At 41.8% G+C, this 21,726-nt stretch overlaps 2 protein-coding genes across 3 annotated transcripts in view; both read left to right on the top strand.

Annotated features, from left to right (window-relative positions):
• Nucleotides 1-2,004: 2,004 nt before the first annotated feature.
• LOC143334235 (glucose-6-phosphatase catalytic subunit 1-like) lies at nucleotides 2,005-6,077 on the top strand. Its single transcript, XM_076752914.1, has 5 exons — nucleotides 2,005-2,228; nucleotides 2,442-2,551; nucleotides 2,645-2,734; nucleotides 2,813-2,947; nucleotides 5,325-6,077. Exons 1-5 carry the CDS (start codon nucleotides 2,011-2,013, stop codon nucleotides 5,846-5,848), a joined length of 1,077 nt encoding a protein of 358 aa, XP_076609029.1. The 5' UTR covers nucleotides 2,005-2,010; the 3' UTR covers nucleotides 5,849-6,077.
• A 1,954-nt stretch (nucleotides 6,078-8,031) lies between these two features.
• The window catches only part of nbr1b (NBR1 autophagy cargo receptor b), a 28,824-nt gene continuing 15,129 nt past the window's right edge, over nucleotides 8,032-21,726 (top strand). For both annotated transcript variants that reach the window (XM_076752057.1, XM_076752056.1), the window contains exons 1-13: nucleotides 8,032-8,268; nucleotides 11,279-11,341; nucleotides 12,094-12,112; nucleotides 12,236-12,258; nucleotides 13,018-13,206; nucleotides 14,817-14,894; nucleotides 15,057-15,313; nucleotides 16,621-16,746; nucleotides 17,735-17,941; nucleotides 20,031-20,190; nucleotides 20,949-21,032; nucleotides 21,175-21,360; nucleotides 21,566-21,682. In XM_076752057.1, the coding sequence (XP_076608172.1) occupies nucleotides 8,167-8,268; nucleotides 11,279-11,341; nucleotides 12,094-12,112; nucleotides 12,236-12,258; nucleotides 13,018-13,206; nucleotides 14,817-14,894; nucleotides 15,057-15,313; nucleotides 16,621-16,746; nucleotides 17,735-17,941; nucleotides 20,031-20,190; nucleotides 20,949-21,032; nucleotides 21,175-21,360; nucleotides 21,566-21,682 (1,611 nt within the window). In that variant the 5' untranslated portion in view covers nucleotides 8,032-8,166. The remainder of the gene's footprint in view (nucleotides 8,269-11,278; nucleotides 11,342-12,093; nucleotides 12,113-12,235; nucleotides 12,259-13,017; nucleotides 13,207-14,816; nucleotides 14,895-15,056; nucleotides 15,314-16,620; nucleotides 16,747-17,734; nucleotides 17,942-20,030; nucleotides 20,191-20,948; nucleotides 21,033-21,174; nucleotides 21,361-21,565; nucleotides 21,683-21,726) is intronic.

The following is a 21,726-nucleotide window of genomic DNA, read 5'->3' as shown; positions in this document are numbered from 1 at the left end:
AGCACCCATCCAGTGTGATATGCAGGTTTAGCTGGTTGCTCAACAGAGGCAGGAAATACTACATAGCTGCTGTGCTAGTCCTGGATGAGACTTTCAGTGATGTGACCTATAACACAAAAACTAAAGTAACCTATTTAGTCAAAGATGATGGCTTTGGAAGTAATCTAGTAAGTAAGCTAGTTAGCTGGACATGCTATCTATTGCAGTTTATGAGCAGACTAACACTGTTTAATCTACTCCTTGCACTTCTGTCTTTGTAAAAAAAATAAGAAAATAAAAAAAAAGACAACACTCAATGTAACTGGTTTCAATAACTGTTATAATGACCCCACAGAGGTTAAACACCTGGGACCCCCCACCAGTCACTTAGAACTGAGGAAGCACCTTGGATGACAGCTGAGATGTTTTCAGGTTTCTACATCATGTCCAGTTGCCTTAGATTCAACCCTCCGTAAACCACAAGTTTATCCATGTCATCATATCAAGCCTCATCTTTCCCTGTCTCTGTGTGCCCCCCTCCCTCCCTCTCTCACTCCAGTTCAAAGTCCAAGCCTGACGGCCAGATGATCTGTCCCGATATAAAAGAGACCCTTTGTTGGACAAGCAGCACACAGCCACACAGAAACTCATCATCTATCCGCCTATCACAGACACAAACACAACCTGCACTGATCCAATTTATTTTTTTTCCCCAAACTTTTAATACTACATCATAAGAAAACACTCAATGATCAGATACACACAGGCTTTAAGCACACACAACACTCGCACATGGAACATCTGAACAGTCATTAGGCATCTCAGCAGACACCTTAAAATTAAATTGCTTAAAAATACTTAAATTAAAGACTCAGTCATACACACACACACGCACACAAACACACCACTGGCTGCACTGATAAAGCTGTTGTTAAGAGTAGCACTCGAGGACTGACTTGTTGTTTGTACAGCCCACATCCAAACTGAGTTTGACCAACGGAAGATGCACTAACCGGGATCTCATTACAAAGTTCTGTGAGTATGATTCTATCTGTCTATAAACCTTGTGTTGCCATATCAGGGTGCTGTTGCTCTGTCATTAGCTTAACTGTCAATACATTTTTAAGATGAGTTTAAGTCAGAGCTCCAGTTTAAATTCTACCTGTGGCTTTTATATCTACAGAAAAGATGCTAATATATCAATGTTGTTTCACAATGTTTTCACTGCAGCCAGTGGCCAAACAAATCAGTTATTGCAGATCAGTTATTGCACTCTGTATATTATTTTGTAAAACTGCTCATATATTTGTTGAAATGGTGTCACTATGATCACAAGCAGCAAATGTCAACTTATACAAATACAACTTTTACAACAAAATTAGTTCACATAGGTTTTTTAAACATAGGTAAACCTGCTAAAAATGACTGCTCTCCCATTGCCAGGCAAGTTTACCTTTCTGTTTTTTTTCTGGTGTGTCACCTTCAATGTAAAAAGAGCTCCAAAAATCAGGGAATGGTAGAAAGCTGGATGGAGGCCACTAACAATAGTATAGTGGATATTTAAAAAAAAAAAAAAAAAAAATAGTTGGCCATCCGATCTTCAATGTGCGTGCATTGTCATTGCACTAGAAAAGAGACAAAAATAAGCATGTCCCCCCAGGTGTCAGGTTTCCATTACTGCTGATCCGAGCTGGTGTCAATAAACACTTCAGCCAAGTCATTTGACCAGGGACTGAATAAATGTTGTACCTTTTCTACTGAAGACAAAAGCCAGATGTTAGTGGGTGGATTTTCTTTTTTCTTTTTCTTCTTTTTTTTTTTTCAGTTTCAGTTTAGCTGAACCTGCACTAACCCACAGCTAAAATAATCTGATGTCAGACTAGTTTAGCTGAAGAGACACACCAACAGCCCCAGGATGCTGTCATACACATGACACATTCACACATAACTGTTTTTTTCTTTCAGAGGTATAAGTGAATTAACACACACACACAATGTCACTTTTGTCCACCCTCCTCTCTTGCAGTGGTAATGGACTTGCTCCACAGCTCTGGTGTCAGCAGTATATGCTACCTGCAGACCCACTTCAGCCACAGCCAGGGCTACTTCCTGTCAGTCTCCATGGCAATGGACCTACGCAACGCCTTCTACCTATTGTTCCCCATATGGTTCCAGGTACAGCAAGCTGAAGCTATCAAGCTGGTTTGGGTGGCAGTATTGGGAGACTGGGTCAACCTGATGCTGAAATGGTGAGTAGTGGAACTGAGATGTTGATGATGACGGTGATGATGATGAGAAGATGATAACAAAGATGATGATGTTGATGATGATATTGATGCTGATGACTATAATGACAATGATGATATGATTATGATGATGATGATGATAATGACAATGATGATGACAATGATGCAGGCTGCATTTTAATGACCAAATTCATCCACGACATCATTTTTGTTAAGGCTTCTCTTTGGAGAGCGTCCCTATTGGTGGGTTCAGGAGACGGGTTACTATGGTAACACTTCTCAACCAATGATAAAGCAGTTCCCATTGACCTGTGAGACCGGACCAGGTAGGACCATACATACCAGACCGTAACATGCACGAGTTACATCAGTATCAACTTTGGTCTACCTCCTAAAAAACTTTCTTTCTCCCCTGACAGGAAGTCCATCAGGTCATGCCATGGGGGCTGCAGCAATCTACTATACCATAATGTCATCACTCCTTGCCACAGTCCTGAAGAAAGAAGGACATCAAATCAGGGAATGGTAAGATCAGCCACACCTTTATTCACTGTATAAACATCTCTGTGCACTGCACTAGCAATAACATGTGAATCTGTCTTCCAGGTGTGTGCGTGTCTCACTGTGGACACTTTTCTGGTGTGTGCAGGTGTGTGTGTGCCTCTCCAGGGTCTTTGTCGCTGCTCATTTCCCACATCAAGTCATCACTGGAGTTGTCATAGGTACAGACAGAGAACACAATGCCACGTTCGAGTCATGTTGAAAATTGGGAAAAAACAGATATAGCAAAAGTAATTATACAACAGATATATGCGGAAATCCTAATGAGATAACGGCATGATTTTCCACTCTTCATCTGTGAAGTATTGTTATTTAACTCCAATAACCAAAGTAAGACTTGTATCTGACAATGAAATTAATATGAACACTTGATTATCTGTCATTGATATTCATTGCCCTGTTTACTATTAACAAAGATATCACAGCCTTCAAACATTCCCACATATATTTCCCCCAGAAAACAGCCTGTAAATCTAATATGACATCAAGTCTTTCTTCTGTATCTGTTATAAAGTATGGAAGACCATTTCTGCCAGGAAAAGAAACAAAACTGAGAGTAAAATACTAAGACTTTACAGCCATGCTAGTGACTCTGTGAGGCTATATGTAGACATAGCTGTGCTTTGAGCTAAATACTAACATCAGCATGCTGGCATGCTTACAATGTAACATGTCACCATTGTCACCATCTAGCCTTAACATATTAGCATGCTAACATTTGCTAATTAGCACAGAACACATTGGTCAGGCTTATGGATTGTCACTAATTTGCAGATAAATTAAGGCTTTGAACTGTAATTACATTTCAAAAGACAGTATATTCTACAAGTGAAATTTATGATAAATAGTAAGTCATGTATGATATATTAATTGTAATATCATTGTAATATTGATTTCCTGAGTCAAAATTATAAAATCAAAATCCTAATTATGAATTGCCTATGCACATAATTTCCACTTTTTATGCCAAAATAATGGTACTTGAAGTTTCTGAAGATGTTACATCATAATCATGAGAAATTTGAAAATTAGCTTCTAAAATCCAAATGAGACAAGTCAAGCTTTAGTTATGAGATAGTGAATCCAAATATTCACATACAGTAAGAAGTAGCAATCATTAGTATTAATTATTACAGTTTACTTATTAATGCAATTATAGTTTGTTGACTAATTTGAAATGATACAAGAGCTTTCTATTGATTGTGTGTGTTTGACTAAACATTTTTACTGGATTGGATCATCTGGACTTTTGCCAATTTAACAAGACTGTTTTGTTGGGGTGTTTTTTGTAGATTACTATAAGACTTCATTAGTAAGTTTGTTGGTGCCCTTGATTTTACCTGCTGATGTGATTGTACAGTATGTTGAAATGGTTTGTCTCAATCAAATCACAAGAATCTTAGCTGTCCAACAATGTATGACATGCATGTAAACGTAAAAGTAGCAGCAGGTATAGTTGGGTGGAGTACTTGACTTGTTGCGTAAGAGTTACAGGTAAAAATTAAAACAGTAAGCATTTTAGAATGTGCATACATACTTCAAATTGCTACAAGGTGTGCAAAATGGATGTAATTATACATTTTAACTTATAAGTCAAAAGGAGCAAACAAAAAAAATGGGGCCCATGGACGTGCTGACAAAACACGCACGTTATATTACCTCAGTGATGAGGGTAATCTCCAGAAATACATTTAATACGTTTGGGCTGTCCCGACAAGTTGTTTCAGTCATAAATGTGTGTGTAATTGATGGATTTGTTTTGATGCAGTATATGATAGCATCAGTTAAATGGGCTGTATTTATATTGTGCTTTTCTAGTCTGACAACCTCTCAAAGTGCTTTTACAACAAGTCTGCATTCAACAAACCAGCAATTATGTGTTCAGTATCTTGCTCAAGGACTGCTCCACCTCATTCCTCCTGTTACCATTCAGGATATTTAGCTCATCTTCGGGCTAGGGGTTGCTCCTCAGTGTAAGCACAGGAGCTCATCCCTCCACTACAGGCTTTCACATAGCTGGTTGAAAAAAGTGTCACAACGCCAGAAGCACAAGACAGACTTTCAGAAACATTGCAGAGTGTGTAGTTATGCTACATTAATTATACAGACTGACTTAAATAAATGACAATAAAAAGAAAAACAGACAGTCGGACATGAAAATCTTGCATATACTAGGCTGAATTCTCACGATATATTCTTTATATGACTGAACTTTTTGACCGTGGTGGAAGCAAGCTGTTTCTTGGTTTTCATTTAAAATGACATTATTTGGATTTATTTTAGCCAATAATAATACAAGAAATTATTTTTAAAGTATTATTTTTTTAAAGTATTTTCCTGGCAGAAATGGTCTTCCATATAGCATCCTCTCGACACCTTGCATACTTGAGTACGCTCTCAGCAAAAGAGGCTGTACAAAGTTTAAAATCTGAATGGAATAACAAATGGCTTAATGCATAGTGGCAAATGGTTACCGCAGAGTAAACTGTAAATCAAATGATTGAAATGAAAAAAAAAAAAAAAAAATCCCTCCCTCAGGTATCCTGGTGGCGGAATCAGTCAGCCGGAACCAGAAAATGTACAAGGCTGGCCTGTGTTCTTACCTGCTGACCTCCCTACTCCTCCTCTCCCTGGCTCTTCTCCTGTACCTGTGCCTGCGATTAGTAGGTGTTGATCTTCTCTGGAGCGTGGAAAAAGCACATAGCTGGTGCCAACGTGCAGAGTGGGTCAGTATGGACACGAGTCCCTTGGCCAGTTTGTTCAGAAATACTGGGACTCTGTTGGGCTTGGGTCTGGGGTTACACTCTCCACTACATGCACTCACCAACAGAGGGGTGTTTGCCAAAAGGACTGAGGGTGCCATCTATAGGGTGATCTGTTTAAGTGCAACACTAGTGCTGCTGCAGTTATTTGACTCTGCTTTTAGGCCGCCTGTCCACAGTGGAGCTCTATTCTATCTGTTGTCATTCTGTAAAAGTGCTACAATACCTCTGGCTACTGTGGCTATTGTTCCCTACTGTGTCACTACAGCACTGGGATGTAAGAGGGAGAAGGTGCTGTAAACCAGGTGGCCTTAAATTACATGCACTTTTAGTTGCGTGAACATCTGTGCATTATGTCATATACTGCTGAATCTACGGGTTTAATATATGGCCTAAAGTATATGGACACATAGTTTTACATCCTTTTGAAGTCTGTTTAGGCCCTATAGTTCAAATTGTGCCCTCCATGCAGAAAGCCAGTAGTAGTTAACCCAATCCAACACCAGATGAACTGGAACGCCACTTTGAGCCAGGCTTTTCATGTAAACATGCCATGTCAGCATTAGTGAAGAGCTCAATTTGATTCATTTAAGGTCTAAATATATTTTCTCAATCAGCTTCTTACTATGAGCGATGGAGTCTTACAGTAACACACTATTTTCCTTAAACGTTACTTAATGCATTAGTTATGGAGAGATTGTATCTGTGATTTTGCCTGAGCTCCTCTCACTGATTTGAAGTGCGTGGGGTTCAGCTTGAATGATTTAGTAATAAAAAAAGAATCTGATCATCTCAGAAAGAGATGACGGGCAGATATTGCCAAGTCCACTGTCAGTCAGATCTGACCAGGCTCTCACAGTCCTGATGAAGCAGAGTTTTGGAGAAGTAAACTAGTATGATAAATAACATGGGAATGTTTTTGTCCAAACTTTTTATTTATAAAGTCTGAAAATTTGACATTTAGTTATAAATAGAAGCGTTCTGTGTGTTTATCCGCTGCTACAATTTTGAAGTATTACTTACAATTGTATTTATCAACAACACTGATGGGAATAAACCTTCAAGATGGAATAAACCTGAGTTATCATCCTGTGTCACACCCTGTGCTGTCAATCAGCTTGAGCCCCCTTTTCTGCAATGCAAAATTTGTGACTGTAAGTCCACCACTTTGGTCCAGACTGAAATATCTCAGCAATCATGGACTTTGGATCGACTTCCACAAAATACTCTACATTCATGGTACCCAGATGACGAATCCTACCAACTTTGATGATCCCCTGACTTTTCCTCTGGCTCCACCATGAGGTTTGCATTTGTGGCTTCGAATGAAATAGTTCAACTATTGGATGGATTGCCATGACATTTAGAACACACAGTTATGTTCCCCTCAGGATGTAATGATCTTCTGAGTTTTCATGTAGCGTCATGGGGTCAAAATTTTCACCAGAACCAGAATCAGAAAAAGTGTGCGTTGCAAAGGAATGGATTGTTGTCTTTGACATAGCTCACAGAGGCACACATAGACAGCAAAATACACACAGTTAAATGAAAAACTATATATGTTTACACAGTTAAGAGCACTTTGGATGTAAAATACAAGTGTGCACAAGTGCCAAAGTAGCCTACTGAGTCAGTCATAGCTTGTTTGTCATGTTAGTGTCTGTCAATTTGAATGATTTTTTTTAAATATATTTGTCCTGAGGAGAGGATTTTTATGACAGCAGCCTGATGGGAGGAGCTGCGTGATCATAGTCTGCCTAGGAAGCAGCACCTGAACTGGAAATGAATACGTTTGTCCAATTCTTTGGCCACTTAGAGTCTATGAACTTAGACATGTGAATCATGATGAGACAAGATGCAAAAAAGTAGAATATTTCTCTCTGAGATGTAGTGAAATGTTAAAGTAATATAAATACAAAAGTTAAGTACAAGCATCTAAAAACTGTACTTAGGTATGTTACTTGGTTACTTTTCACCACTACGTGTACATATGTGCATATGAAGAGACTGTACCCACTGTTTGAGCTAAAATAGGCCACAGTCTACTCACCAAGGGAAAAAAATCCACTTAAAATTGTCAATGAGGGAGTCTCAGTTTCATAACCATATTTTTTTCTGTGGTTAATCCTACAAAATAAATAATGTTCTTGTGTAGAGACACATTTAGGATTGATTTATTGTTAAGTGACAGTATTTGTGGAAGACAGGATAAAGAGCCATCACGAGAAAGGCTGAAAGTAAACTGAATTCCCAGTGCAGATTTGTTCTCTATGGATTTCTTTATGTTAGGTAAATGCAGTTTTCTAATGTAGTGAATAATGTTGGATCCAGGTCGTGCTCTGACGTCCTCCAGCGGTCCTTATCCGCGCCTCACTGAGCCGCGCTACTTTTCTGTTTTTCCGCACAAGCGGAAGTAGCGATCTTTGTTCCGGACACGTGGGGCAGAGTGGGCGTGCCCAGGACGCTGATGTAAACACAAAATACGCCTCTCATCCCTTGTCGCTAAATCACACAGTGGAGCGAATTGGCGAGATTAACCCACATAGCCTTCGCTGGTTGGGGAAAACGCTCCGTGCCCGTCGTGTATAATATGCGTTAAAGCGCAGACGGGCGACGCCATGGACTTCTACATCAATCTGAAGGTGAATTTCAGGGGAAATTCCAAAAATTTCCTCCTGTCGGGATCCGAGACCAAGAGCTGGGAGTCGATGGAGGCCATGGTAAGAGAGGGGGGAATCACCGGGCCCGTTCTCAAACACCACAGATCACAGCCCGCCGCTGCCTTCATCCTGCTCTCATACACTCATTCACACTGGCTGCTCATTGTGATCGATGCTGTTCTGCATCGCAGTGTTGTGCTCACCCTGAAGGGAGTCGCCTGCCAGAAATGCTGTTTGAGAGATGCTATTGACAAACTGTAGCATTGCCATCATGCAGCTGAGACATTCAAGCCGTGAAAATGTGCCATCAGACTGAGGGAGCAGTTTAACAGACGACAGGGAGCACACACCGCGGTCCTTACGCCATTATTATAACGGTTGTCGTCATGGAAACAGTGTTTACCAGCTCACCATAACTGGTCTGAGCAGTTTGAATCACTCATCCACCATTTTTAAATGTATTCCTCTGGTCTGTCAGCTGGAACTGAGTTCTAGGCTAGTCCAGTGGTGTAGTGGGGTCTACACCTTAAATGAAAGTATAAAACCACACCAAAACAGTTGACTAAGCTAACAGTTGTGACTTAGCTAACAGCTAGCAGTCGTGTTATTAACCGTTGTGCTCATGAATGGATTACTAGCTATGTGTGTGCACAAGCTAGCTAGCTAATACTGGGGCTCAACTCTTCTCATCCATTTAATGCGCCTCCATGAAGGTTGTTTGTTATGGAAAGATAAGACAGAGACTCATTCAGTGTCTGAGGCTGTATTTAGACAGGTATACAGTGACGCCCCCTGCCCAGAGGCGCCATGTATACCTGTGTAAACACAGCTCAGCGCCCCAGTGACAGCCCGGTCTGTGCTTCTGCTATGTTACTGTGACATGTTCCTCAGAGTGGAGCCCAAGCCAAGACACAGCTATCAGATCCTGAACAACACTGAACACTGCTCTGAAACTATATCCAGAATTCACCGAGACACACATAACAAACCATTCAGCACAGGTACAATGAGACATATTTCAACTGGTCTCCCAAGTTGTGACTCTTTTTGTAATCCAAACCAAGATGGCAGGTGAGAATAACACACACTCTTGTTCCATTTGTGAACCAAAATTAAGTTTCCTTTTTATATATTATATATATATGCCTTTCGCTTGTTTTCTGTTTTTACACTCATTTCCAGCTGCCTGGATTAGGAAATGAAGATGTGATTTTAAAACCCTTTTCAAAATCCCTTTTGTTTTTCACTGGACAGAATATTTTAGAATCGGATAGTTGGAAGGTCTTTAAAGATTGTATGAATGCCTGTAAACCTGTGCCAAACTGTGGTATCGGGAACAAACTGCTACTGATAGTCCAGGCGTGTCATACTTGCTGGTTAAAAACAGTGTAACATGTGATAAGGCCACTATCAGTTGAAAATAAAGATATATTATAGTGTGTATTTTCCCTGGGGAGGGTCAGCCAGCCCTTCTAGATATGAATTAGTAGTTGTAAAGATCATCACAGCTCAGTCAGCTGTTAAGTGACACCATCAGTGATGTCAGCAGAAGTGACCCACATGAGTGTTATCAGTTCCACCTACGCGTGTTAACATGTTTATAGCATCCGATGTCAAAAAGGCCTTTTGACTCATCACTCTGACACAGGTTAGCAGGTCAGACAGGATTAAAGAATAACTTGGATAAATAACTTGTTCTGTGGCCCTCACCACGATCATGCGGTCATAAAAGTGCATGAAGAAAGTGGAGGATGGGCAGAGTGTGTATGTGGGCAGCAGACTCCATCTGCGTGTGTGTGTGGCTGATGAGTCACCGTGGACAACACAACACATTTCAGGCAGCTGGACTGTTGTGCTATCACCGGTCTGTAGTCTGAATCTCACTCAGGCTGATTGGTACGGAGCCACCTGGGGATCATATGGTTGAGGAAAAATGCAAAAGGAGACTATAGCTAATGGCTATTAGTTTGCACAGATGAATATGCTACAAGGTCACAGAATAATTGTAAAGGCCAGCATGCCTCTACCCGGATTTTCACTATTTTCCCGGAATATCAGTTTGTGTTTTCATTTAGATGACAATAGAATTCTGTTTTACATTAGTCTGTGCTTTAACTGAGCATCCAGTTTAGCAATCTGCCTGGATTTGCACAGCAGCTTTCCTTCCACTAGAGTTGGGTTAAGCTTGAGAGGCAGAGACTGAAAACCTGTAACGTGGTGCTTCTGCTGCCTCCAATGGAAAGGACAGGAAAACCTGCTGTCTCTTTGACTGGTAGTGCTCACACATTATTCCAAGATGTCTAATCAGGATCGACCTCAAAGCTGCCAACACCTTACATTAAGTGTTGCCTCCGAAGCAGATGTTATGTTAAGTTCCTTGTGTGGGAAGGGGCTAAGAGTGTACTAATGAGCTAGAATGGAGCCACCGAAAACTGAGGGTGAAAGACCAGAAGACCTGTTTTTGAATTCATGGCATTGTAAACGGGCAGTGTCAGGAAAGAAAGTGAAATATGGGCTCGGAGCCCTGCACCTTTGGATTTATGGTCCATCTCTCTTGGCCACAGCAGCCTGACAGAGTTCATTTGTCTGAGTGCTGCTGAGTCACAGACGTCAGACTCCACTTTGAGTTGTTCTACCAGTGAGAGAGATGCAAGTGGGTTTGGTGTACAGGCTTAGCATTGTCTGTTTTTCATCAGGCATGAATTGCTGAATAATACGTGCAAGACTTATTGGTTTGTGTCAAATCATAAAGAAGAGAAACAGGGAGCCACTGGGGGGGTTCCTCTGGCTGAGCGGGGATGAGCACGAGCCATCGAGCCTTCTCAGAGGTCACCTTTTCATAAAGATAGAGACAAACTGAGCTCACTGAGTCCCTTGGCAACTATCACCAACCACCCCTGCCTGACACACACAAACACACACACACACACACACACGTATCTCAGTAACTGAGTACATCCTAATTGAAATGTTAGGTCTGACATTGTGCAGATATCTCTAATTCAAAAAAGCACAGCTGTCCTCATCAGATCTGTATGTGTGTGTGTGTGTGTGTGTGTTTGATGTGCAGGTGAAGCGATCATTTGGCCTGTGCAGTCTTCAGCTGACCTACTTCGATGAGGAGAACGAGGAGGTGAGAGACTGTTTGTCGTCACTTTGGCTGTTTTTACACTTTACAGCAAAGCTGGACAATATCACCTGAAGAATACCCCGATTTACTGTCACTTTTGCCCCAGTATTGATTAATACGCAGTACGTTATATAATACGCCTGTGCACAAGATTCTGTTGTCACAGTGGATCTCTTATTCATGCAATATTGGCAACTCGACATGTGAAATGAACCCAATGCAAACTCTGACTGTCTGTGAATGACGGCCAGAAGAGTTAGATTCTCTGTTGTACTTCTGAGGTAGGTGGCAGCCTGTATGAGGGAATGAGTACATGCTTTCCTGTAATTTTAAAGGTGTAGTACAACCCTTTAGTTTTGCACATCCGTGAGGTGGGGGGGACTTGCAAGAGATCGATTAAAGAAACAGTTGTCAGAATTGTTACAGTGGAGTCTGAGATAACTGCAGAAAATGCTGGATCCTACATTTCCCTCAATGCAACTCAGAGGCATCCTTCTGTTAACCCTTCCTGCCTGTTAAATGCCAACATGTTGCAAACTTCACACCCTCAATTTACTGTCTGCTAAATATTTTGTAGTCCACAAACCCAGGCTGAGGCAACCTCGATGGCATCGCAATGACACCATCAAGGTTATTGTCTCAAATTAGACAAAGCAGGAGAGGATGTTCTGCAACTGTTTTCACAAACTGATGATTACTAACCATGGTGAATGAATATGAAGCAACATAAAGAATCATCTCCTTTCTTCTTCCAGGTATCTATTAACAGCCAAGGTAAGTCAACAAAAACAGTCACATGACACAATATGCTAAACTAAAAAAAGACAGTCTATGAGCTTTAGAGGGAGCTGCATATGAATGTTATGTTAATAATGAATGCTTCTGCTTTTATTCCAGTGGAGTATGAGGAGGCATTGAAGGTAAGTTGATTTGAAGTACAATTACTATTCACATTGAAATGCTTATGGTAAAGAGAGATGTACTGTACAGTACAGTTTAGCTCTGCTCACACTGCCTTTTTAAAATATGAGCACGGTAATCAGTAGTCCTGCTACCTGACACACACCTGACAGGTCAGGCCAGCAAAGCATGGGCTCTCAGGTTGGGTTCAATCCGTTCCATTGAAAAGCATAGGGCTTGGGTTGGGTTGTTGGGGTTGGTCATTTTCAAAGCAGTGTAATCAAAGTCCTTTATGAAGTTTCGGTATAACTGGGCAGACGTCTGTATGGACGCATTGCATGTGTTGCCAGTAGAGTGATGCCAATACATTGTAGTAGCCTGGTAAACTAATAGTCGTGATAGTAGATGCTCCCTCTTTACCAAGATAGTCTTAACCATAATGCCAACCTTAACCCCAACCAAATTGAAAGTGCACCTTAAATATTAACATTAGTCAAGCTCAAACAGAAACATGTGGGCTTCCTTGATAGATTTTAGTATGACAGGGTTGTATCGTATGCTGATGGCTTGTCTAAGTTTCACAATTATTTCTGATGGATTGCAATTTTCTCTTCATTTCTATGTCCAAAAGTGCTAAATACTGCAGCGCTTCAGGAGTTGTCATAGAGGACCACTCTCACAAAGCATTTTTGTTGTTATCAGAGGAAAGACACAGCTTGGTTGAGAAACTGATCGAGAAAAGGTGACAGGTGAGACTAACCTATTTGCCTGTTTCTCAGAGTGCAGCGAGGCAGGGGAACCGACTGCACATGAACGTGTACGAGACTCGAGGCCAGCCGGCGAGGGTCCCCACCACCAAGGCCAGTGGAACAGAGCCCAAGAGGGGCTTCAGACCCCCACAGCACTGCCCCGCTCTGGCCCAGGTGGTCAGCCGCAAAGTCCAGGCTGCAGTGCCTGAACAGGGCATGGTAAGACCACAACACACAGCAGTGCATGATGGGAACTGGGTATTTCTATGAGCAATCTTCATAACACATCTCACCACTGTACTCAAAGAATGTTGCATTGACAAGGAGTATAGATGAGTCATTTGAACCCTCACAATACATGTGGACACAATGTTATACATGTAGTACAATACAATATTATTAATAATACAATATTAATAATACATATAGTACTGTATTATAATACAGTATTTAATTAATTCCCTCAATTTAATAGTGTTTAATTATACACTTAGGTCCCTGTTTATTAGCTAAAACCAATCCAATCAGTGCTCTGTATAAAGATCCTGAGGCAGCAGCTGGAATATCTAAAACTTCTAAGCTCAAAATAAGCTTATTTTAGTTGTATATTTTATTTTCATTGATTTTGATATATTTAAAGTCCAAATTCACGCAGATTAAGGCATAACGATTCTTACGAGAACATTCAGGGTGCAGAATTTTGCTGAACGCGACAGGTCTGTTGAATCACTTGTGCGTGCCAAATGTGCTCACCTCAGCGGTTCTTGCATTAGGCTCAGTGTTGTGTTATCTTCGGTATCACTTCAGTTTATTTTATGGGATAAATGACAGTTTCTGTTTGGTTAATTCATGTACACATGAAATATGTGAGGGTACTGATTACCGTTGTTTGTGGAAAAGTGTTAATCCAGTGGATTTCATTTCTAATTTGTGTGCCTGCAAAGGCAGAAATTTAAGCCCATCTGGTTCTGTAGTCCAAACATTTGTGACAAATTTCCTTCCACACAAAACAAGATTCAGTGAGTCAGAAACAATAAGAAATAATGGTCATGGTTGGACACATTGCAGTGCCCTAACATCCGTGCTGATGAATTTTGAATTTTTGAAAATTCAGTGCGATGAAGGTCTGTGGACTGAAATGTTATGGCTCACCTCAGCTCAGTGTCACGGCTTAAGAGCATTGATTTGTGCAGGTTGTGTCTGGGAGAGCAGACCAAAACAAAGCAATTCATTCTGATGTAGGAAAACCGCATGAAAGAGACTGACTGACCCAGGTCAGGCAGAGAAGGCTACTTCTTCTTCCTTGGTTGTCGAGCGCTCTCTCAGTGCGACAACATCAATATTAACACTTGTTGGCCTGTTCTCAGATTCTGCACCTGCCAGATGCTTCAAAGATGTACATTTCTGTGTCCAGAGAAGAGTTAAATATATTCAGTCAGTTGACTTAACAGTTTCTAGGAAAGAACCAGGGGCTCCATTTACTATCCAAACCCCGTGCAATAACAAACTGAAAGCACTCACAAATTTCCACAAGGAATCTTCCCCTTTCTTCTTCCCTGTGTCCATCAACTCACCAGCTTTGTAACAGGTTGCGTGTTTAGCATAGGTTACTGTGGACATAGTCCATCAGAAGGATGCAACAGATGAATAGTCACATAGAAATTCCACAGAAGGTGGCTTGAACACCACATGTCTTTCTGTTGGTGTGGATATAACAGCGGGCTACTGGTGAAATTATAATGCAATCTGTATGGTCCTTTACATTGACAATGATGTAAGAAAGATGTTGATTTGCTTGGTTTTACTTTATGAATACTTTTGCTGATCAGGTGATCATGAAAGAAGTGAAGGGGACCAAAGAAGAAGACAAAACTCCCCCAGCCTGGTTCACCTCTTACATGGAGAAGGTAAGAACAGGCCGATGGAAGCGACAGATGTCTCTCAGCACAAGTTAGGTATTTAGCGGGGGGGACTGAGTGAGACAGCTGATCTAATAAGCACCAAACTGATGGAACAGAAGCATAAAAACAGTGAATACTGTTGTTTTCCTCCCCCCTCTCTCTCCCCAGTTTAAAGACCAGGTGGTTCGCGAGGCGGTAGAGAAGATCTGCCGGGAGTTCTCTGGTCAGTGCTGCATCCACAAGCCCCTGGGAGGGGGAGGAGGAGCAGGAGGAGGAGGAGGAGGTAGAGCAGAAGCAGTAGGAGGAGCGGAGGCCCAGCAGGTCCCTGAGGTTTCCTCCTCCACTTTGCCTGGAGCTCCATCCTCCTCCACTCCTCCCTGCTCCTCCTGCAGGGGGCAGACCACCGGAGGAGGCTACCAGTGCAGGTATGTCGGCAGCTAACTGGCCAATCACAAGTTATTTTGGATTATTATATCTTAAGTTTTTTCCAGCAACAACAACCACAACTTAGTCATGGATGCTGGATGGAAAGGCAGGGGATGGTTGTTGTTTTTCAGGACGTAGCAGGACATGCTTTGGCGTGCTCCATAACCGTCTGAGTGCGCGTTGTTTTCCTAGAATTCGTATATTTGGTGTCACACCTCTATGCATGGACATTTGATAGTCTGGCTTGTAAGCCCATTTGGGCCAGTAGTGGAGACGTTTACCTTCAGTGCTTTCCACCAGAAAGCCTTCAGGAAGTCAGGTGACATCGTACAAGGATGGACAAAATCTATATAAGGAGTAAGTATTGATGGAAGAATGGGTTTAGCACTGGGTTTTCACCCAGGAGAGCAGGGTTTGAGTGAAACAGAAACCAGAAATCAGCGATGACTCTTGTTCACAGGCTTAGTTGACTTACTTACAGTTCTTGTTTTTTTTAAGATTTTTGTTGATGGATATAATTTAGTCCATCTAAATGTCTCCATATTTTAGCACTGGTTGGTTGTCCATACTTTGCAGTTTAACAGCAGTATAGTCACGGTTGCAGCTGTGCCGGCAATACAAGGACCAAAAATGTAAGTGTATCTTTATAACTCGATGATTACAAAATAACAGACACTGGACACAAGTACACATAAAATTTATATTAAATCCCAAATTTTCCCAAAATGATGACCTACTCCTTTAACCTCAGGCTACTGAAGTATTTTCCTTATATTGCCTAAAAGAATGAAGTAATACAGATAGTCATATCTCATATGTCTGGTGTCACTTAAAAAATGAGTAAAACTTGTATATTTTACATGATGTTTTCAATGCAAAGTCTCAGTAATGTTTTCTTCTGTGGAGGTGCAGTCACAGACAAAGTTGAAGCCTGACAGGCACTTTTGGAAACTCAAATCTACTTTCTGAGGGAATGAAAAGAGAGGAGGAGGCTGTAGAACAGTGTTGACACAGAAATGTTTTCCTTCCCTGATATCTGAAACTGTTTCTCAGAAAGGTCTGACTCCAGCTGCGCTGCTTTCTCTTTCCATTTGTCTCAGCCTCATAGAAACAGGACTTACTCAGTAACAAACAGTCCTCAGCTGGTCTCAGTGGACAGTGTGGTGGACTCTGAAGGCTTCTTGTGTGTTTCCTGCCTCTGAGTGCTGCAGTTGGAATTACCCTCATCTCCCTCTCTCCCTTTCGTTTTCCACCCTTCTCTATCTCTCCACCCCCTCTCTATCTTTCTTCTTCCGGCTCTGCTTAGTGTGTGTACCTCCTGCACTCTGTGTGAGCCCTGCAGTTTCTCTCATGATCCCAGTCACAACCTGGTGAGAGCCAGGACTCCTCTGTCCATCCCGGAGCACGGATCGCCTGCCCCAGACCACAGCAGGTATGACACCATGATTTTCTTTGAATTACTTTTTTCAAATTACATTTTCATTGAATACATATGCAACAAAATCTCAGCTGACTAGTGGTATATACAAAAAAATCTTGTGAAGTAATTGTTAAAAAAAAAAAAAAAAAAAAGTAATATTTTCCATGTTTAAAGTCTTAGTTAAGCATGCTAGCATGTGCTAATAAGCTGAGGCTGGTGGGAATGTCATTAGTTTTGCAGGTTTTTGGTCATAAATCAAAGCATTGGACAATGGTGGCACTATATGAGTCGACCACCAATGTCTGAAGCACATTTTATGGAAATCCATCAAATAGTTGTTGAGTTATTTCAGTCTGAACCAAGTAATAGACATGACCCGACTTTATGGAGTGAGAGTCCATAAATACTATGTTGTTTACATTTACCACTGGACAGTGCAGCACACCTGCTTAGGGGCCCCTTGGTCCCCTGGATCTTACACCTGGGAGGCCAGTTTGGGAAGAAGTTAGCTATCAGTCAGTACTTGACTGCTGTCGAGCTACAACATACAGGGCTGGAAACTGACGTGTGCTAGATGGTGTATTGTCCCACAGACTCATCACTCTTTCTTTGTGAACAGATGCAATCCTTGCTAACTTTTAAATACTAATTCAGCACAAAGAGTATTTCATTCTCTAACAAAGCAATTTTGACTAAATGTACAGACAGTGGTTAAATATACCTTTACTAACAGCCAGCAGGTTAAATCTGTTTGGTGAACTCATGAAATACATGTTGGCAAAGCAAATTATATATAACAAAGAAGCCTGCTGATACTGGCCCAGATTTTATGTGACACAATTAGGTGCAGGCAGGTTGTGGTTTTCTGTTTTATGGGAGTCATTGTTGCAATAGTACTGGTTCAAACCCTGGTGTCTGTGTTAATCTGCATGGTCGGCATCTCTGTCTACATGATGGATCTTCATCTCTTTCCCATTTTTGTATGGTTGCTCCCTTTCAGGTTCTACAGGCGAGGTGACCGCAGTTTCCGCAAGGCGGAGAAGCAGCGACTGAAAGCAGAGAAGCGCCTGCTGAAGGCTGAGGTCAAAGAAATCCGCAAACAGCTGAGGATGGAGAGGCGGGGCATCCAGTGGAACTCCTCCCACAGAGATGGATGCTCCTCCCCAGTCCTTCTACAGCCTCGAGCCACCCAGCACAACAGCCCCGAGTAAGTGACTAAAAAACATGGCTGGTCCAAACTGGTGTATGGGGATCCTTTTCACTATGTAAAATTTCTAATGATTTTTCATAGGGGGGGGACACACGGAGGAAGTGCGGTTGGGGTCCCTGCAGTAATTGTATCAGGGTGGCCTTGGACCCTTGTTCCCTTGTGGCAGCACTCCTGCCCATACTGAATTACTGAACACATAAATCACACTTATTTCGAATGTGATGGACAGAACTGCTTCTCTTTAGTGAGGCGTCTGATGTCAGATGGTAATGATGATGATGATGATGATGATGATGATGATGATGATGATGATGATGGTATTCATAGCTGGTTGTCCAGGTTTGGGTGGAACTCAGCCTTTGCAAGAATCAGTTTTGAAAAGAAATGCTCGTAGGTTGTTGCTTTGCATCTCAGTGATCTTGTGTTGTAGCTTGTCAGGCACATCGTCTACTTCCGCTTTAAACGGCGTAGCAAATTTCTTCTGTTCCATCTATTTACTTTTCATGTTTTGAAACCTCTCACCCAATGCCTGAAGGAGTTTTCACACTCAGCAGCATATTCAGATGTCAAAGCAGCTTTTGTTCTTGCAGAGGAGGAAAATGCAGTGTTTCCTCTTTCCAGTTGTCACAGGTTTCATTTCACTTCAAATGATTTCACATTTTGAAAGCAGAGAGCTGAGAAGTTGGCTTGAGCTGGAGGTTCAGTTCTGAGAGGTTCTTGGTAATGTCCACCATGAAGACCAAATCGCTCAGACGCTTGTTAACACTGAGCACAAACTGACACGGAACAATTGTACTTTGTCTGGTGTTAGCAGCTCTGCAGCAGCAACAGGGTGCTCCTTCACAAATTCTCCTTCAGAATGAGGTTTCAGCTTCTTGGCTGCTCGCTCGCTCACCACATAACATGCCTGCATAATACTGTGTCAGAATGTGGTCTTGTGAAAACTGATCGCTGGGCATCCAAACTCCACCATGGAACGTTGCCTTTATCCAAGCACATTTGTCCCCCCAGCTCATTCAGTCTAGCTTTTTTCAAGCCGTGATGAGTCTTGAGCCTTTTTCATCACTGCGAGCACATTTCCCACAAAGTAACAGACACACTGGCTTGCCTTTACTAAACAAAAAAAAAAGTTGTTTGTCCACTTCTCTTCGAAAGCCCTACACTCCACTACTCTTGTTTTGTTGAGTCAGCGTGATGCGTTGTTGGGTGATATCAACTCTTCGTAGGTTTTGCGTTCAGTGACCGCTTGAACACATATGTCAAACTCAAGGCATGCGGGCCAAAACCAGCCTGCAGGGGAATTATCTTTGGCTCACATGATAATATCTAATTATTATTAGAGCTGCACGCATTACTAGTACTACAAGTCCCACAATGCACTGCCAGTGCATTGGCACGTCAATCAAAGGCCCGCGAGCGCGATTCCCTGCCCCACTCGTTCATCAGCAGCCTGATGGAGCTTGTTACCTGTGGTCAACTTTCAGCTACCATCTCCCCAAAAAATGGCTAAAGGGACAGTGGACTTGCTGTGTATTTGAATTGACACCCCTGGTTTGGAAGAACATGGTAGTTTATTGTTTTATGTCATGTTTTTGATTGTTGAAACAAAGCAATTACTAATTTGTATTTTTGGATTGCTTTGTAAGATGGATAAAAGGAGGTTCCCCACCCCTGTCCCAGAGAAAAAGAAGTCATTTTCTCATGTCTCAGTAAATGAAGGAAATAATTCACTAAATGTTGTAGGTCAGTGATTTCCAACCAGAGGTACTTCTGCTGTTGCTAGGGCGTTTATGGAAAGATTGTGGAGTAGCTCAAGAAATAGAAAGCTTTAATTGCAAATTCAAGTTCAGTTGGCTATCAAGTTGAAACTTGCTACAAGTGGTGGGAGTACTTAAGTTCATCAGCCAGTGCTGTGGTTGTACACTAAAAGGTTGGGAACTACTGTTGAAGGTTATGCCAAATACATGCTTCATTTAAATCTGCATGGAGGTGCAACAACTGATCAAACCTGGTCTGAACAATGGAAAAAAATATCTTTGAAAGAACAAAGCAAGATAGAGACCAAAGGCCTTTATTTCTTGCCCAGGCGTCCAAAGCGCCCCTGTCCCCTGGTGGTTCCAGCCATGACAGCTGCATTTCTGGACGAGAACCTTCCTGATGGAACACGACTGCGCCCTGGGACCAAGTTTATCAAGTACTGGAAGATGAGGAACACTGGAACAATTGGATGGAGCGCTGATACTAAGGTAAAGAAAGCTACTGTTGTCCAGTCTACGTGTGTGTGTCTGAATGTGTTCAGAAAATTGCATGGAAAGTGCCAAGCAGCATATCATGTGCTCAGTGTTAATATGTTCACTTGCGTGTGCCCTTAGAGAAAAGTAAATGGAATGTCCAAAATGGAATTTGTTCGTCATCTGGGGAGCATGAATGGGCTTGGTTGATATCATGGAAGCCAATAGCTGTAGTAGTGAAATTTCTTGTGCTTAGCCATGCTAGCAGCTCGGCTCTGACGGCAGTGTTGGTTAGTTGGTCAGTCAGTCCACCACTTTGGTTCAGACTGAAATATTTGAATGGATTATTCTAAAGTTTTGTACCAAAATTCCTAGTTCCTATAGGATGGATCTTAACAACTGAACAACTTTACGTTTTGGGTTCTAAGTGAAATGTCTCAACATTGACTGTATTCAATTATTTAATGTTACTGAATATCCATTCTCAAAAATGGTCTATATTCAGACGAGTTTAAAAGTTTTAAATCACTGTTCTCTTTGCTGAGCTGATAACAGCTTTGTATTGTCTCACATACGGCTTTCTGTTTGCGGGATGAACGCACACAATAACACTTTCATTTGTGCTTATTTGCGCTTGCACATCAAAGAGTCCAGTATCATGTCTTTTTTAATTGCACCTCATGCATGCAGCTAGCTCATTTACATTTGTAATCTTAGTAAATACTTACCACTGGTAAGTGCACATCATGTTTTGCCTTGTTTTCTTCCTGCAGCTGAAGTTCATGTGGGGAAACCTGGCGGTGGGATCTGGGGACCGTTGGAGAGAAGTGTCTGTTCCCTTCCTCCAGCCAGGACAGGTAAGATGGCAACACGAGGGAAATATTCATTTTCACTTATCTTTGGAAAAGTGCACTGACCTTGCTTCATCTTTGTAGCACTGTGTCACATGGATATTGTCAGCTCTGTTGTACAGTATATGGTTGCTTTGTGTGTGTCCAGGTTGGTATAGTGAGTGTAGCGCTGTGTGCTCCTGCTGTGGAGGGCTCCTACACCTCCCACTGGCGTCTGGCCCACGCTGGAGAGCAGTTTGGACCCAGGGTCTGGTGCAGCATTGTGGTCGATCCTCTGGCCCCAGCACCCATGATGGCTGATGGGATACTAGTGTCACCCTGTGTCACACCGCAGGTAGAACAAATGGGTGGATGAGTGAAAAGAGGAATGCTACGATGGAAATTAGACAGTGTCAAAAATGACAGTGAATGAATGGATGTGAATAAATAAAGTAGAATACCCACAGATATAGTATAAATATACACACAGAGACATACTGAGGCACTGTAGATATTGTTGTTTACAATATGTAACTGATTTTTTTTTACTTTGTCTTCAGGGTAAGAACCCAGTGGCAAAGGATGGAAAAGCATGTGCAGCTTCAAGGGAGCAGCCGTTAATGTCAGTGGACCAAGAAGAATACTACATCCCCTCTGTTGACCTGCTCACTGCACAGGTAATAATCACGCTGCCTTGCACTTTGCATTCAGGCTACAGCAA

Source organism: Chaetodon auriga, chromosome 16 (assembly GCF_051107435.1).
Source record: "Chaetodon auriga isolate fChaAug3 chromosome 16, fChaAug3.hap1, whole genome shotgun sequence".
Taxonomy (NCBI): Eukaryota; Metazoa; Chordata; class Actinopteri; order Chaetodontiformes; family Chaetodontidae; genus Chaetodon; species Chaetodon auriga.
Note: the sequence above shows the minus strand (reverse complement) of the source record. Positions and strands in the feature narration are given on the sequence as shown.